This window comes from Eupeodes corollae, chromosome 1, assembly GCF_945859685.1.
Source record: "Eupeodes corollae chromosome 1, idEupCoro1.1, whole genome shotgun sequence".
NCBI classification, from domain to species: Eukaryota; Metazoa; Arthropoda; class Insecta; order Diptera; family Syrphidae; genus Eupeodes; species Eupeodes corollae.
In genome coordinates, this window is record NC_079147.1 from 235,748,814 (window position 1) to 235,764,781 (window position 15,968).

The window sequence follows — 15,968 nt, forward strand, 5'->3', positions numbered from 1 at the left end:
TGAACCTAAGAGCAGTGGTAATAGAAAGGTCAATCCAAGCTGTTCGACAATCAAAAATTAGGGACTACTGTATTTCCATTTTAATATGTAAATTAATTAATGTCAATCGGGCAGACGGCAAGCCATGCTTAAACAATTTTGGTAATATATATACATAAGTAAATTGTACTTTATGTGAATTGTACACTTGGAAAAAGATAATAAAATCAAATCTAATCTATAACGAATTTTGTATACAACTTCATTATAACGAAGCAATTTTTTGTTCCCTTGAAGGTTCGTTATAAGGAAGTTTGACTGTATATGTAAAGTGTGTCCCAAAATTAACGCAAGATTTGAATTTGCCGCCATTTGTGCAGTGAAGTGTTAGCATAACACGATAGAACAACCTGTCTTCATTATTAAAGAATATTTCAAAAATAGTGAAAGCTTGGCGGCTGCAGTTCGAAAATTTCATACAAAATATGTTCGGAACAGTGTTTTAACTTCGTCAACTGTGAAGAGATTCATTGAAAAATTCATGGAGACTGGATCCGTTGGAGACGCCAAACACACTGTTCGTCCAAAAACAAGCCGTTCAAATGTGAATGTCGAAGCAATGCGTGAGAGTGTTGCTGACAATCCAGGAACCTCAATTCGACGTCGTGGACAAGAATTGCAAATTTCAAGAACCTTTCTACAGCGTATACTCACTAAAGATCTGTGTCTTCATGCTTACAAAATTCAATTAACACAACAATTAAAGCCTAATGACCATGGACAGCGAAGAGAGTTCGTTGAATGGATTATTGAACATCAACAAATGGACCCTGATTCTTCGAGCAAAATCATCCTAAGCGATGAAGCACATTTTCATCCTGATGGCTTTGTCAATCGCCAAAATTGCCGCATTTGGAGTTGGGAGAACCCACATGTGATTGTCGAAAAACAAATCCACAACGCGTGACTGTATGGTGTGGATTTTGGGCTGGAGGCATAATTGGGCCATATTTTTTTGAAAATGATGCTGGTCAAGCAGCGACTGTTACTGGTGCTCGATATCGCGACATGATTGCACAGTTCTTTCTGCCAAAATTGAATGATATTGATGTGTCCAATATGTGGTTTCAACAAGACGGTGCCACATGTCATACAGTTAGTGAAACAATTCAATTACTGCATGAGACATTTTCAGGTCGTGTACTCTCTCGTTTCGGTGATCAAAATTGGCCTCCTAAATCGTGTGATTTAACACCATTAGACTTCTTTTTATGGGGTATTTGAAATCACAAGTCTATGTCAACAAGCCCACAACCACCCGTGCATTAAAGGAGGAGATTCAACGCTGCATCAACGAAATTCAGCCACATTTATGCAGAATGGTCATGGAAAATTTCATGCAAAGCCGTGGAGGCCATTTGTCCGATGTGTTATTCCATACATAACCCTATCCTTTGTACTTTGTACGAGTCAATAAAAATATAACTATCAAACGACTAAAACCGGCGTTTTCTATTTAATTCAAATCTTGCGTTAATTTTGGGACACTCTTTATAAATGAACGGTTAAACAATGGTTATAAAAGTTGTTTCAGGATCAGAATGTAGGATTTCCTCAAGTTTTAGAATTTTTCAAGTATAGAAGATTTTGAGATTCCTTGATTAATGTCAGCCAAGTGGGGAAATTGATTAATGTTTGTAATAATTTTCACGGTAAAAAGTTTCATAGACACTTTTAAAAAAACGGGCAAACATATTTGACAGCAGTTTATGTTTATGACTTCTTTTTTCTTTATATGTACATATATCATGTTTAGAGGATATCTTCAAATTCTTGTTTACAGTCAACATACTTTCAAAAATTACGTTGGTTGACGAGAAATTTACGTTCAGTATTTGAAAAAAACTTTTCGGAATTCTATGTGTAGACTATAATGAGTTTAATGTAACTTAGAGGTATGTTTTCTAAAAGAACAATTAAATAACATTTTATACAATTTTAAAACCATATCATTTAAGTATTTTTGAATAGTTTGTCAACATATTTAAGAGGACTTTTTAGGGAATGTTAAGGTCGTATAAATAATGCTTTCCACCAAAAATTCAGCTTAGTTGGAATTTTTTTAAAAGCAATATCTTCTTTATCTAGACAATTCTGAACACTAACATATTCTATGAAATAAAAGGCAAACATTGCAAAGTGCAATGCATCCGAAACGAAATTTTATTATTGATAGTATCAATAAGTAATTGTAATTTTTATAGTATTTTGTGTTATTTTATATGTATTTGTATTAATTCGAAATCTAATCTAATCTATCAGAAAAATATAACTTGCACTTGTCAAATATTGCAGTACTATAAAAAAATAAAAAGAAGGAAAATTGCATATTGGAAATTAGAAGAAAGGTAATGGAAATAAAATTTAAAATAACAATTAAATTCTAGGTCTCACGTCATACGATTTGAATAATTGAAATATGTACAAACAAAAAAACAAGCCACAAAAATTTAAGGTCTCTCTTTGCCTTTTTTGAAAAGAACACGTAGCTATAACAAAACAAAATACAACTTAACAACAAACTACTGATATCAATCTCGAAAGAGAATCAAAATTAGTTGAATATTTGTACATATCAAAAAAAAAGCAAACAAAAAAGTTAAAACTTACTTTTATTTTGAAGCTAGAATATTTGAAAAGTCAGCAATTGTGACACACTTACCTGAAAAAAAAGAAAATAAAAACAATTAGAAACTATTGAATTTATTGAGTGTTATTATGGTTTGTAAAGGGTGTTGCAAAATGTACAACTAACAGTTTCGGTTTCGTAAAAATGAATAATCTTAAAAAGTTTTTAAACAGTATAGTAACAGCTCGCAAGCACATACGTCGGTTAAAATTACACAAGTTTCGTATTGTAGCAGCAAACCTTAATTGTTTTTGAAATGCATTTCTTTTTAAACATTGTTTTTTATTTTTTTAACATAGTCACTATTGTGATCATCAAATTTGTATTATATTTGCAAGGATTCGAAAAACGTATTTAATTAACTTACAAACTATCTATTTGGACAGATCTAAACACTTGAAGTTTGTGAAGAAATATGTACTCAAAATGTGAGAATCTGAGAGTAATATGGACTTCAACAACGTTTAAAAATTAAAGAAGTCATTAACTTACTTAAGGTGGTGCTACAGTCCTGTGTGAACTAGGGCCTCACCCAACGAACTTCTCCATCTAGCTCGGTCCCTAGCTAAGATGTCTCCAGTTTCGCGCTCCACGTTGGGTGAGGTCGCCTTCCACTTGTGCGCCCCACCTGATCCGCGGTCTTCCTCTACTGCGCTGTCTTGTGGGTGTGGATTCGAAGACTTTCCGCGCCGGAGCATTGGTTTTCATGCGCTCTACGTTACCCAGCCATCTTAGTCGTTGGACTTTTGCCCTTCTGTCTAAGTCTACGTCGCTGAACAGCCCGTACAGCTCGTCGTTCCATCTTCTCTTCCACTCTCCTTCGATGCATACGGGACCGTAGATCACACGAAGAACTTTTCTCTCGAAGCGACCCAAGGTGCTTTCATCCACTCAATTGCTTTCTTAGTCCAAAGAAACAGCGGTTAGCAAGAGTTATTCTGCGTTTGATCTCAGCGCTGGTGTTGTTTTCTGCGTTTACAGCGGAGCCTAGGTAGACGAAGTCCTTGACTACCTCAAAGTTACGTCTGTCGGTGGTGACGTGGTCAAAACGTCGGTGTTGTATGTCCTTTTTTGACGATCGCTAAACCCATTTTTGCCGCCTCTGCCTCAATACTCAAAAAAGCCCCATTGACTTCACGCTGAGTTCTTCCGATTATGTCAATGTCATCAGCATATGCCAGTAATTGGACAGACTTTTGAAAGATAGTGCCTCTAGTGTTGACGTGTGAGCTCGGCACTATTCTTTCAAGCACGATGTTAAAAAAATCACATGACAGCGCATCACCTTGTCTTAAACCTTTTTTGACATCGAAAGGTTCTCTTACGTTGTTTCCAACCTTTGTGGAGCAACGTGAATTCTCCATGGTCATCCTGCACAAACGGACGAGTTTGGCAGGGATGCCAAAGCTAGACATGGCACTATACAGCTCGTCCCTGTATATGCTTTCATATGCGGCCTTAAAATCGATAAAAAGATGGTGGTTGTCAATTTGTTGTTCTTGGGGTTTTCCAGGATCTGCCGTAATGTGAATATTTGATCAACTGTGGACTTTCCTGGTCTAAAACCACACTGATAAGGACCTATCAGGTTGTTGACGATGGGCTTTAGACGTTCACATATTACCGCAGAGAAGATTTTATAGGCGATGTTAAGTTGACTGATTCCCCTATAGTTGGTGCAGTTTAGAGGGTCTCCTTTTTTCAGGATCGGGCAAACAATACTGAGGTTCCATTCATCGGGCATGCTTTCTTCCGATAATATTTTGCAGATAAGTTGGTGCATGCTCCTAACCAACTTATCTCCAGCTGGTTTAAAGAGCTCGGCATTAAAGCTATTCGTTCCAGCGGCTTTATTAGACTTCAGCTTGTATATGGCAATCGTTATTTCGTCTAAGTCGGGAGGGCAGGATTGTTGGCTTTCGTCGTCTACGTTGAATGGATCATCTTGCCTGACAGCGGAATTCAGTTTGTCGTCGCCGTTATACAGTCTGCAGAAGTGGTCCTTCCATATAATCAGCATTTACTGCGGTTCCACTATGATGTTTCCACTTTCGTCTTTGCAGCCTTCGGTTCTAGGTTTATATACCTGTGAGTTTCGTTTCACCTGTTCATAAAACTTTCGAACTTCCATCCTGCTTTTAAACCTCTCAACATCTTCGACCGCACGCTTCTCAGGCCCTCTCTTTTTCCTTCTGCGAAGTCGGTGTTCCTCTCGACTCTTCTGCTCATAGAGCTCATGAGCAGCTCTCGTTCTTTTATGCAGCGCCACTTTGCGTGCCTGTTGTTTGGCTGCATTTGCCTGCCGACATTCCTCATCAAACCAGGGGTTCCTTGTTGGTGGCTGTTTGAAACCCAGCACATCAGAGGCGGCTTCTCTGATTGCATACTGGCAATGTTGCCACTGGTTTTCGATTCATTGTGTTGGCGGCAGAGAACTTCGAGAGAGGTTACTTGTAACTCGGTCGGAAAGGAGTTCGCGATTTCTGGCGATTGTAGCCGTTCGACGTTGTTCCTTCTCCCAGCACCTCCCTGTTTTGCCTTGGGTCTGGAAATCCGAAGTGCTACCTTGGCTACAACGAGGTAGTGGTCCGAGTCGATGTTAGCTCCTCGGAAAGTTCGGACATCCATGATGCTGGAAGCGTGTCTGGCGTCGATCGCAATATGGTCAATCTGGTTGACGGTAGATTGATCTGGAGAAGTCCAAGTCTCTTTGTGGATGTTGAGGTGTGGAAAACGCGTACTGGCTGCCATGACATTTCGCCCCGCAGCAAAATCTATGAGCCTGGATCCGTTGTCGGAAGTGTTGTCGTGCAGGCTGTTCTTCCCGATTATTCCACCAAAGATGTCTAGCTTGGCATTAAAATCGCCCAGGACTAGTTTAATATTGAAGCTGGGACACTGCTCATATGTTTTGTCAAGGAGCTCGAAGAACATATCTTTGGAGTTGTCGTCCTTCTCTTCGTATGGTCATGAGGAGCTCATTGATGCACCTATAGCTCAAGACTTCTTGCCTAAGTCTGGCTCCAATGACGAAGCCGCATACAAATAAGAGCTGATGGTTTTCGTGGTAGCAGTCACCATAGTAAATATCGCAGTTTTTCATCCTCTTTTTGCCCGGCCCATACCATCGTATTTCCTGGATGGCGGTGATATCTGCTTTATAGCGGTCTAGGGCCTCCGCTAATCCTTCGGCTATACGTGGGCTGTTAAGGGACCTAACATTCCACGTGCATATTCGAAGTTCGTTGTCCTTTATTTGTTTGCGTTGGTTGTCAACAGCAAATCCGTCCGTATCCGAGGCTTGTTGGTGCTTCGCAACTATGAAAGCTTTTACGTAGTCAGGAAGTCACCCCGACGGCACAACCCCCAACCTGGAGGGCCAGATCCCAAGTATAACTCCAAGGATGGGGAGCCGGATAAAACCGCTCCTTATGGGCCTGGACTCTGAATAAGTCGAAGAAGCCCTACAAGGTGTTCACTAAGTAGTTCAACCTTACTGGAACTGTAGACGCCACCGTTGATCCATCTGGATAAGGAGAAATGTCTTAGTGGAAACACCTCTCCCCACCTCTCTCGTTTGCTGGCCCCAACAACTTTCCACTGGGGTTGGAATCCAATCTCCAGTTGAGGTACTAGGCATCCGATGTTCACCACGGGGAGGTGAGAGTAGGAGTTGATAGACAGAGGTTGGTTTTGAGAAAAACCTGCGGACGCTTCTGTCTTCTTGAATGCACATGTCTACCATTTGAACATCATCATTCAACTAAATTAGAAGTCTAAATTTTCTACCAAAAATTCAATCAAATTTTTAAAACTTAAATTATCCTAACAAGTTGTGATTATTTACTATTAAATAACCTCATTATAAACATTTACATATGTTTAGTTGCAGAAATAATAATCCATCATTCCTTACATTTCAATTTTTCTATTACACCAAGTCAATACCTGACCCGATTCCCTTTCAGTAAGATTAAGAATATTTATGTTAGGGTTGGAAAAGCTGTGTTGCTTATTAATTCACCAATACACAAATCCTACATCAAAAGACATACCACCTGTTAAATAAAAAGGAAATAAAATAATACTAAACAACCACTATGAGTACACTCCATGTTAACTGATTGTGTTCATATAGATACAAATTGAAAAGCAAATATTTGGTGTATTCTGTGGCGTATACGTAATTATTTACTTTGTTTTTTTTTTTATACATTAATTAATCCATGTGTGGTCATAGTTCAAGGAAACATCATTCAAGCTTAGAGCTTTTATTAGTATTCTTGTAATATTATTTTAAAGCAATTTATATGTAACTCTAATATTTCAAAATAAACGCACTAGACCGTAATTAAGTGTCACGCAGTGTTGTGCCATTCATGAAGTTGATAAGTCTCAAATACGAACACTTTAAACACATTGCAATAATTAGGTCGTGAACGTGCTTGCTTAAACACCACCACCACAACAACAAGTCGTAGGTATATATAGAAGTAGCTTTACTACAGCCTGACCCTAATCCGCCCCTTAATTCGCTTCTGATGATTCAAAATGCGAATTTCAGTGAAAGTCCGCCCGATACATACTCCCTTTTTGTTTTAAGCAAAAGAACTAGGCTAATTACTCTTAAGAATTCGTCCGTCGTTGTCGTCGTCATGCAACTTAGCATACTCTACTATACTCACCCAAATTACCTCATCCTGTGTCTCTCTAAGAAACTGGGACATCACTTATGCAGATACAAGGGTGAATCTAGCCCTTTGCCACCCTCAGCCTCAAATTCTATGCGACAGAGATGATGTGACAAGGACGAAGACGACGACGACGAACGACGCGACAAACGACAACTAACATAAATAAAAGCCTAGGTGAGGGGGGCGGAAGTGATGCCAAAAAACTTGCAAGTCTCTTACGGATGCGTTAGGTCGCTAGCAATTATATCCATCAATATCATAATCGCATTGTGGCGCTAGCGCTACCAGAATTAAGTGTTGACCTTGTGGCAGTGTAACGGTTTCCTTCAGAAAAAATTACGATAAACAAAATGGGGGGATGATGTTGATAAGTGTTGCAACAAAGAGGGTGCACCATTTACACATTTACTCGTATGAATATTCAAAAACAAAAACAAAAAAAGTTGTTATCGCGTTAGTTGGGTTGTGTTATTATTTCTGTCCAGTTGGTGGAGCGTCGAGCAGCAGCGCAACATGCATGCAACTGCGGCTTCGGCGTCGGTATTATAGTTTAGTTTGTGGAATATACGAGTAGTTTTATTGTCTGCAAATTCTTGGGACTTGCGATTTGCGACAGTTTGCCGTAAAATCCCGTTTGGAATAGTTCTAAGCGGTTTTTGTTTTTCTTAATTCTTTTATTTTTTTCGTTTGTTCGTTTTCAAAATCATCCCCTATTTTGATATTATGGGAGTTGATTAAATCTGCAGTGCTGTGCGGTGCTATAAAGAATCAGAATGAAAGTGAATTAACTGTTTTTGTTGGGCGGTGAGGAAGTTTTCACGCAGCAATTGACCGACACAATGTACGTTACTGTTGCTCATGACGGATGAGCAGTTTAGTTGCATAGGTAAAGGATAAGGTGTTTGAAAAGTGCGTGTTAAGTTAAATTTTTGGTCTGCTTTTTTTTCGTTGTTTTTGTATCGGATAAGAAGAAAAGACAGTTTTGTGAGGAAACTAATAATAACCAGGAATGAGAATCCAAATTCAAATCAGGTGCCTTCGGATTGAGATTTTCGGTAAGAAGGAAATACCTTTCATCATCCTGTTAGAACCCACTACAAAGACAACCAAACCTTATCCTTATCTGAGTTAGAATGAAAAAATAAAATTTACAACTTAAGTCAAGATATTTATTATAGCGAGATATAGAAATAGAAAACTATCAACTTTACTCTCTGAGTCTCTTGATTAAGTCGCAATTTTAATTGTTTATTTTATCTGTTTAACAGTAAATTATTTTAAAAGTTAAAAACAAACATTCAATCAAGAAAAATACCTAAGGACTAAAAATATTGGTTTATTCGTGTAGACATAAAATTGTATTGAAAAACTTGATATTATGTAAAAGAAGGTCAAAGATTTTTCTTTTGATTCCCAACTGTTAATCGGATTTTTAATTTTTGTTACGAAGTTTTTGCATAAAAAAGAAGTGGCTCGAAATATTGTTTTTCAGAATTCTGCATAATCAAAATTTTGTTTGATACTGTTTGGTCTTAACAATATTTGCCTTAAATTCAGTATTTAAAAATACTGTAAGCTTAGAATACTGTATACCAAAATGCTGTATGAACAAAGAACTGTAAAAATATATTCGAATTTTCACCTCAGAATACTGTATCCTAAAACCTGAACATATAGCTATGGACAACTTATTAGACGAACAAATTGAATTTAATTTTTTTTGTGAAAAAATATAGTTTTTTTCAAAATATATTTTTTAAACTTAAAACAATGTTTCAGGCAACCTAGCCTGAGATCCAATTAGCGCTGTAGTACGCCGTTTTGAAACCAAAAACTCGTTTGACCTTTGATTGAAAGAAATAGATTGATAGAGAAGCTTCATGGCGATTATGTTAGAGCCATTTTGTCGCATTGAGAAAAAAGATTAGGTCTCTAATCTTTGTCTCAGATAGCTCATCAAGTTCTTGAAAGAATGCTTTTCCAAAGTATTTCATTCTAGTGTTTGCCAAAGCAGAACATTTGCAGAGGAAATGGATTATGGTTTCACTTTCTCTTTGGTCACTACTGCTACGGCAAAAGGTGTTGTAAGAGATACCCACCTTATCTGCATGAACTCCTATAGGTCAATGTCCGGTACAAACCGCAACAATCCTGGCTACGCAACAATCCTGGCTATGTCTTGCCTTGGCCTGCATAGAAGATCGTTTGTACGGGTTTTGTTATAGGTGGGCTATATCTTCCTAGATATAATGCAGTTGGGTAAATTCCTCCACCTTTTCGGTTTGATTTAGTTTGGTAGATAGAAAAGATTTTACTCTTCATAGCACCAAGAGGAATGTTAACCATTTCCGCAAGTGAGCTTTGAAGGGCCGATCCTTGCCTGGCTAGCTCGTCAGCCCGTTCATTTCCCACGATACCACTATGGCCCGGAGCCCAAATCAGGGTGACACCGAGGTTAATATTCAGGCTCGCAAGCTCATCGCGACATTGCTGGACCAATTTAGATGAGGAAATGGCCGAGTTAATGGCTTTGACAGCTGCCGACTATTTGTAAAGATAGCCGCATTTCGGTTTTGGTTTGGGTTTTGTTTAAGTATCTTATATGCCTCCCTTATTGCCAGCAATTCAAGAAGCCTAAAGGATTTAGCTACATTTGGGTACTCAGCAAATATCCCAGAACCAACTCCGCACTCCATCTTTGAGCCGTCAGTAAAGATGGTTGTGTCGAAACCTATCGACACGATGTCATCCTCCCAATCTTCTCTGGATGGGAAATAAACCTTAAAATCCTTACTAAGGCTCAAAGTAGGAGTGCAGTTGTCAGTGTCTACCGAGATAATATCTGAGGGAATCAATTTCGTTGTGTTGCTGTGACCATAAGGTTTTGACAACCAGCTGTTTGATTCCTTCAGCCTAATAGCGCTGCAGGAAACTATGTATTTAATAAAAAGTCGATTGGAAGAAGATCCAAAATAACGTTTAAGGCGTCCGTTGGGCAAGTACTCATGGCTCCAGTGGTGCCCACGCAAGCTGTTCTCTGAACCTTCTTTAGCTTATCAATATTATAGGCTTTTCTAAGAGCAGGCCACCACACAATCGAAATATATGTTAAGATTGGAGGTACGTCCATAAAATCATCTTCGACTGAAGTCCCCACTTTTTGCCGAAAGTTTTGCTGCAGGCGAAGAAGGCAACACAGGCCTTCTTAATCCGTACTTCAATATTTAGATTCCAGTTTAGTTTAGGGTCGATTATATCTCCCAAATATTTTGCACTGGAAGACAATAATAGGATTTGACCGTTAAGTCGAGGTAGCGTGAAGGGCGGTTCTTTAGATTTGGTGGTAAAGCGCAACAGTTCAGTTTTACTTTGGTTAACTCCTAGTCCAACTAGTTTCCCAGCTGCTAACTTTCTTCAAAGCTGACTCGGTGATTTCACTTATCACAGAGGTGTACTTTCCTGCACCAATAGCACCAAATCATACGCATAGGCTACCGCCTTCACTCCACATCTCTCTAATTTAACGAGAATTGTATCCATGACCAGAAGCCATAGAAGAGGCAAAAGGACACCACCCTGGGGTGTTACACTACTCACGTGTTTTTCTTGCTACCACAAGCGTGATCATGGAAATAATCCATTCTCGAATGAAGTCTTCTACACCGAACTTAAAGAGCGTTTCTTCTATGGATTCGGTAAGAACGTTGTTAAAAGCACCTTCTATGTCTAGGAAGGTGGCAAGAGTAAATTCTTTATAATGGATTGTTTGTTCTGCAGTACTCACTACCTCATGGAGGGCAGTCTCCCTAGATTTGCCCTTAAGATAAGCATGCTGAGAGCTTTCGAGAGGTCGTCCAACTATGATTTCTCTAATATGGCAATCAAGAATGCGCTCCAAGGTTTTAAGCACAAAAGATGTTAAGCTTATTGGTCTGAAATCCTTCTCGGGATAAAAACTACTTTGACCTGTCTCCACGACATGGGCACATGTTTGATAAGGAGGCATCCTTTGAAAATTTGTTCCAGCCATGAAGCTGCCACATCATGCAACTTTTGAAGCATAACTGGCAGTATGCCATCCATGCCTGGGGATTTATATGGAGAAAAAGTATTGATGGCCCACAAAATATTTTCTCTGGTTATAAAGGAATTGACTTGCTCCACATGAGCTACGTTTAGCTCTGTGGTTTCAAGCTGTTCTGGGTTATCACTCTCGCAACCCGGAAAGTGCGTCTTCATCAGTAGCTCAAGAAATCTGGCTGGAGAGGCTGTCCAGGTTCCATCATGCTTTTTTAGAAATGAAGGATTACAATGTTCCTTCGATAAAACTTTGCTGAGCCTTGCGGAGTCCTTTATTTCTTCGACTGATTGACAGTATTCTCTCCAGCCTTGTCTTTTGGGTGATGACAGGGCTTGCTTGTAAATTTTAAGAGAGTCTTTATACGGTTGGTAAAACTTATGTTTGTGGCAGATATTGAAAATTGTCCTCGTCATTTTCCTAAGACTGGACAGTTCTTCATTCCACCAAGAAGGAAGGGTTTACGGCTATATTTAACTGGGCAAGAGACTCTAAAAGCTTTACTTATAGAAGTTTCAAAGGTTTTCACCTTTGATTCAAGGTCTTCTTTCGATTCAGTGAGATTCGATAAGTTGTTTAGTTTGGAATCAGCAATTTGACTGAATTTCGTCCAGTCAGTTCTTTTGGGATTTCTGTAAGGCGGAGGGTTTTTCGACTCGAAATTAATTTGAAAAAGAATCCACTTGTGATCCGAAAACAAATTCAAAGGGGAAACTCTCCAATTCTCAACTAATAAATAACGGTTGTTTACTAAAGTAACATCAAGCACATGCTTAGTTTGGAAGTTTGTAATTCCATCAGTTTGCTTGGAGTCGTTGTCTTGCTTAAACTTGAATATCACTGGCATGTTTTCATCCGCCCAATCTACTAATCATTCCTTTAGAATGTCAATGTATCGAACAACTGTCAGCGTTGCATCGATTCGATGGATTGGGCCAACTTCTCACCACTAGAAACAACCCCAAACATGCTTAATTACCGGCGAAACATATTTTGGGTGGAACGCTGTTCCCTTTGGCCTTCGGACATTTCGTGCACCATCTTGGCCCATCCTATTTATTTTAGTTTCGTCACTCCACACTATGTACTTCCATTCGTTTGTTGTCCAGTTGGCGTGTGATCTTGCGAACTATATTCTTAGTCTACGTTGCCTTCCAGTTACTAATGGTTTCTTTCGAGAAACACGACCATGTAATCCAACTTCCACAAATATTCTGATTGTTCTTGGGCCTAGAGTTGGCGTTGTATCTCCGTGGATCTTATTTTTGAGTCTTTTTTGGCCAGCCTACTAATTGCTCGATCCATTGGGAGCTTGTCTTACGGGCCCGTTTTTTACAAGGAACATTTTCAGAAGTCCCGAAGTTTTGAAAATGCTTAATTACATTGAACACTTTCTTTACAGAACAGTTCATTTGAGATGCAATTGCTCTAAAGGGCTCAAGAATCGCTTTCCTTGTAGGAGAATCACAATCCTTTAAATTTCCCATTGCAATTTCCTCCAAAATTTAAAAATTATTTTGTAGACAATTCAGGATTTTCTACTTATTAATGCAAAATAAAAAGATTATTTTTATTTCACCAAAATAAAATATAATTTAACTGTTTCTAATTAGTTGACCAATGGAAACGAACACTTTTTCCACTCTACCTTGATTTAAATAAAATTTATATTTTCTGATAAGGAAACAATAAAACTATAGCTATTGCTTGAAGTGCTTTTAGATACACAGTAACGTTAGACAGGATGAGCGAAAAATCGATATTTTCGACATAACATTTTTTGAAACCACTTAACTTCTTAGCGTTGGTTTCTTGCAAAAAAAAAAAAACAAAATTTTATCTACAAGTTGAATTTTGAACAAAAAACCTTGAGAAATTTGTATGCTCACATGGTTTTTTTGGGGCTTTTTTCACTTTGAAATAACGTTGCCCTTAGCGTTTGTAGGAAATTTATTATATGTCCGAATTATTCCAAGATGAACAGTCTTTTTGGACAGTACTATAAGTGTTTTCATGGTATGTTAACCGTCCAGGTCAAGCGTAATCCTTATACACTTCCTTTAATTCGACTTCCATTCGCAAATCGTACCACCGCTTGCCACTTTCAACATTTAAATATTTTTGAGCAATTAGTTCCAACTTTTTGGATAGCAGGAACTAACCACATACAAAACACTCCAGCCTTTATACCTCTCACAAACAAATTTTGAACAGGTATTAGAGATACGAGAAAATTTTGCCAACAAAAAACCCTTCTTACTTCATTTAAACTAGCAGACCTCTGACTCTAGGTAATCAACCTCACAGTTAACAAAAAATCGCGTCTCCAGTTCAGGTTGCAAGTTGAGAAGTACAACGATCCAAACTTGGCGTAACTGCAGTATCTAAACCATACCATATTTTTATGACAAGTTGTTTATTTGAAAACGAAAAAGAGGGTTATATAAAAATGCGACTTCAATCAAGCGATAAAGAGGTTAAGTCAATACCTGCCATCTATCAGAGGGTTTATGTTTTATAAAACTCTGCCCCCACAATCTAAGTTAAATTTTTGTTGTAGTTTATTTTTTTTTGCGATATCTTATCTCTTTTGCTCCCATTTTTTTCTGTTTTGCTAAAATTTTATGCAGGTTCAGTTTAAAAACAAAAAAAAAACAAAAATCATACCTTTTGTAATTTCCCGATAGCATTTTATATAAAAAGAACACCAATAACACAAATTCAAATTCAGTTTGGCTAAGAGCTGTTGTATATGAAAGTTTAAGCACAAACTCGAGACGGTGTCGAGAGCATAAATATTCGTAGACGACTACTACAAGACTTTTAAAGCCCGATAATTGTTTGGAGATTTTGTTTGTTTTTGTTTTTTTATTGATATTAAAAATTTACAATCATTGGTGGAATATTTTCGGGTAAGTTTGGTGACTTTTATTTTTCATCTCGTATCAAATTTGTTTGCATGGTGTTTTAGTTGAGTTTTTGTTTTAAGTTTGTTTTGCATGTTAAGTTTGAATATGTTTTTAAAAGGAGGTTTATGAAATTTGAACAATTAACAGATTTTATATAAAAGGTTTGTTGGGTAAACTATGACACATTACTTTTGATTGAATGTACAGCTATGAACAAAATTACTACTTAATTTTTGGTAATAGTGTCTTTTAATACTCAGATCTTTATTTAAAACAAGCTTTATCTTACGACCAGAGAATTTCCAAACTAAATTGTGCTCATCTGGCCTCATTAAACAAGACTCTCCTTTTTCCCAATCGCGAGCTGACCGACGCTATCCAGTTGGGTAAACCAAGGCTTCGGGCGTCCTGGTCTAAGCTAACACTCCAGTAGAGCTTGGTCGGCCATGTTGTCGCCTACCATAAAATTTACTACAAGAGAACTTTTAGGATGGTTCCTCTTAACTCATACGAGCTAGGTGTCTTCTAGTCCACCGGAGTGCCGAAACTTGTTTCCGGGAAGATTGCTAACAGTTCGTGATTGTAGTGTCTCCGGAATCAACCTTTTTCACAAAAGGGCCCAACAATTCTCCGTATAACTTTCGTCTCAAACGTGCTTAAGAAGTCGGAGTGCCTATTACTAAGCACCCTTTTTCTCAGAACCGTATGTGAGAACTACAGAACCATCGCCTTTTACAACAGCAGCTTAGAAGTTATAATAATATTTATGTATTTAAAAAGCTTTGAAAGACTTTTTTAGACTTATTTTAAATTTAGCCACCCGCCTTTAATTTTTGTCTCCTATGTTTTTATAGGCTGTTACTATTAACCCAAATTCATGCTCCACTATCTTGATGTTTGACCAACTATTCTTGTCGCAGTAGACGCCACCATGTAATTTGTTTTTGTTTGAAATTGTGCCGCTTACTCGATGTGGATATAGGAATAGCGTAAAGCTTGTTCGGTTTTCACGATGATGCCAATATCGTCCGGCTTTTTCACTTGCTTTGTTAAAACAATCAAAATTAACCTACAAAGTCTTGTCAATTTATTTGGAATGCCGAATTCTCTTATGTCTTTGTAAACTTCTACCCTGGTTATGCTATCCAATTTAGCCTTAAAGTCTTGTTCTAGACATTTTTCCATCGCCTGCCTAAGGATAAAAATATGATCGGTTGTTCATTTGCCTGGGATAAGGCCACACTAATATTGCCGTTTTAGCAAATAGGACTTCCCGTTCTTTTAGGATGAAGGAACGAAGAAGAACAATCTAACGTTTTAGAAAGTTTATAAAACGTTGTTCTCATTTGTTTGCAATAGTTATGGCCTGTCTCGTGATGAGATTGTTTTAACGGTTTAACAGTGTGTCACCATAATAACAGATTTTAATAAATCAAATAAATTCATTACACCAATCAAAATATGATGAATAAAGACAGTTTGCAATAGAGGTTGCATTTGAAGAAGCTCTATCTGATTTTCATAACCAGGAATGTTATAAAGATCAGACCATAGTTGTCTTCTTAAGGCAAAACGTATGAAGTTGCCGTAAAAACATTCTATCATATTCTTGTGGATCT

General features: G+C 37.9%; 1 protein-coding gene across 4 annotated transcripts in view; it reads left to right on the forward strand.

Annotated features, from left to right (window-relative positions):
* The window catches only part of LOC129938784 (beta-glucuronidase), an 82,122-nt gene that overhangs the window by 26,973 nt on the left and 39,181 nt on the right, over positions 1-15,968 (forward strand). Inside the window, exon 1 of one of the 4 annotated variants that reach the window (XM_056046529.1) lies at positions 7,967-8,248. The exons of 1 other annotated variant lie outside the window; for it this stretch is intronic. In XM_056046529.1, coding sequence (XP_055902504.1) covers positions 8,221-8,248 — 28 coding nt within the window. In that variant the 5' untranslated portion in view covers positions 7,967-8,220. Of the gene's footprint in view, positions 1-7,966; positions 8,249-8,323; positions 8,418-14,160; positions 14,353-15,968 lie in introns of those variants that run through there. 2 more of the 4 variants (XM_056046528.1, XM_056046534.1) reach the window with 2 other exon arrangements.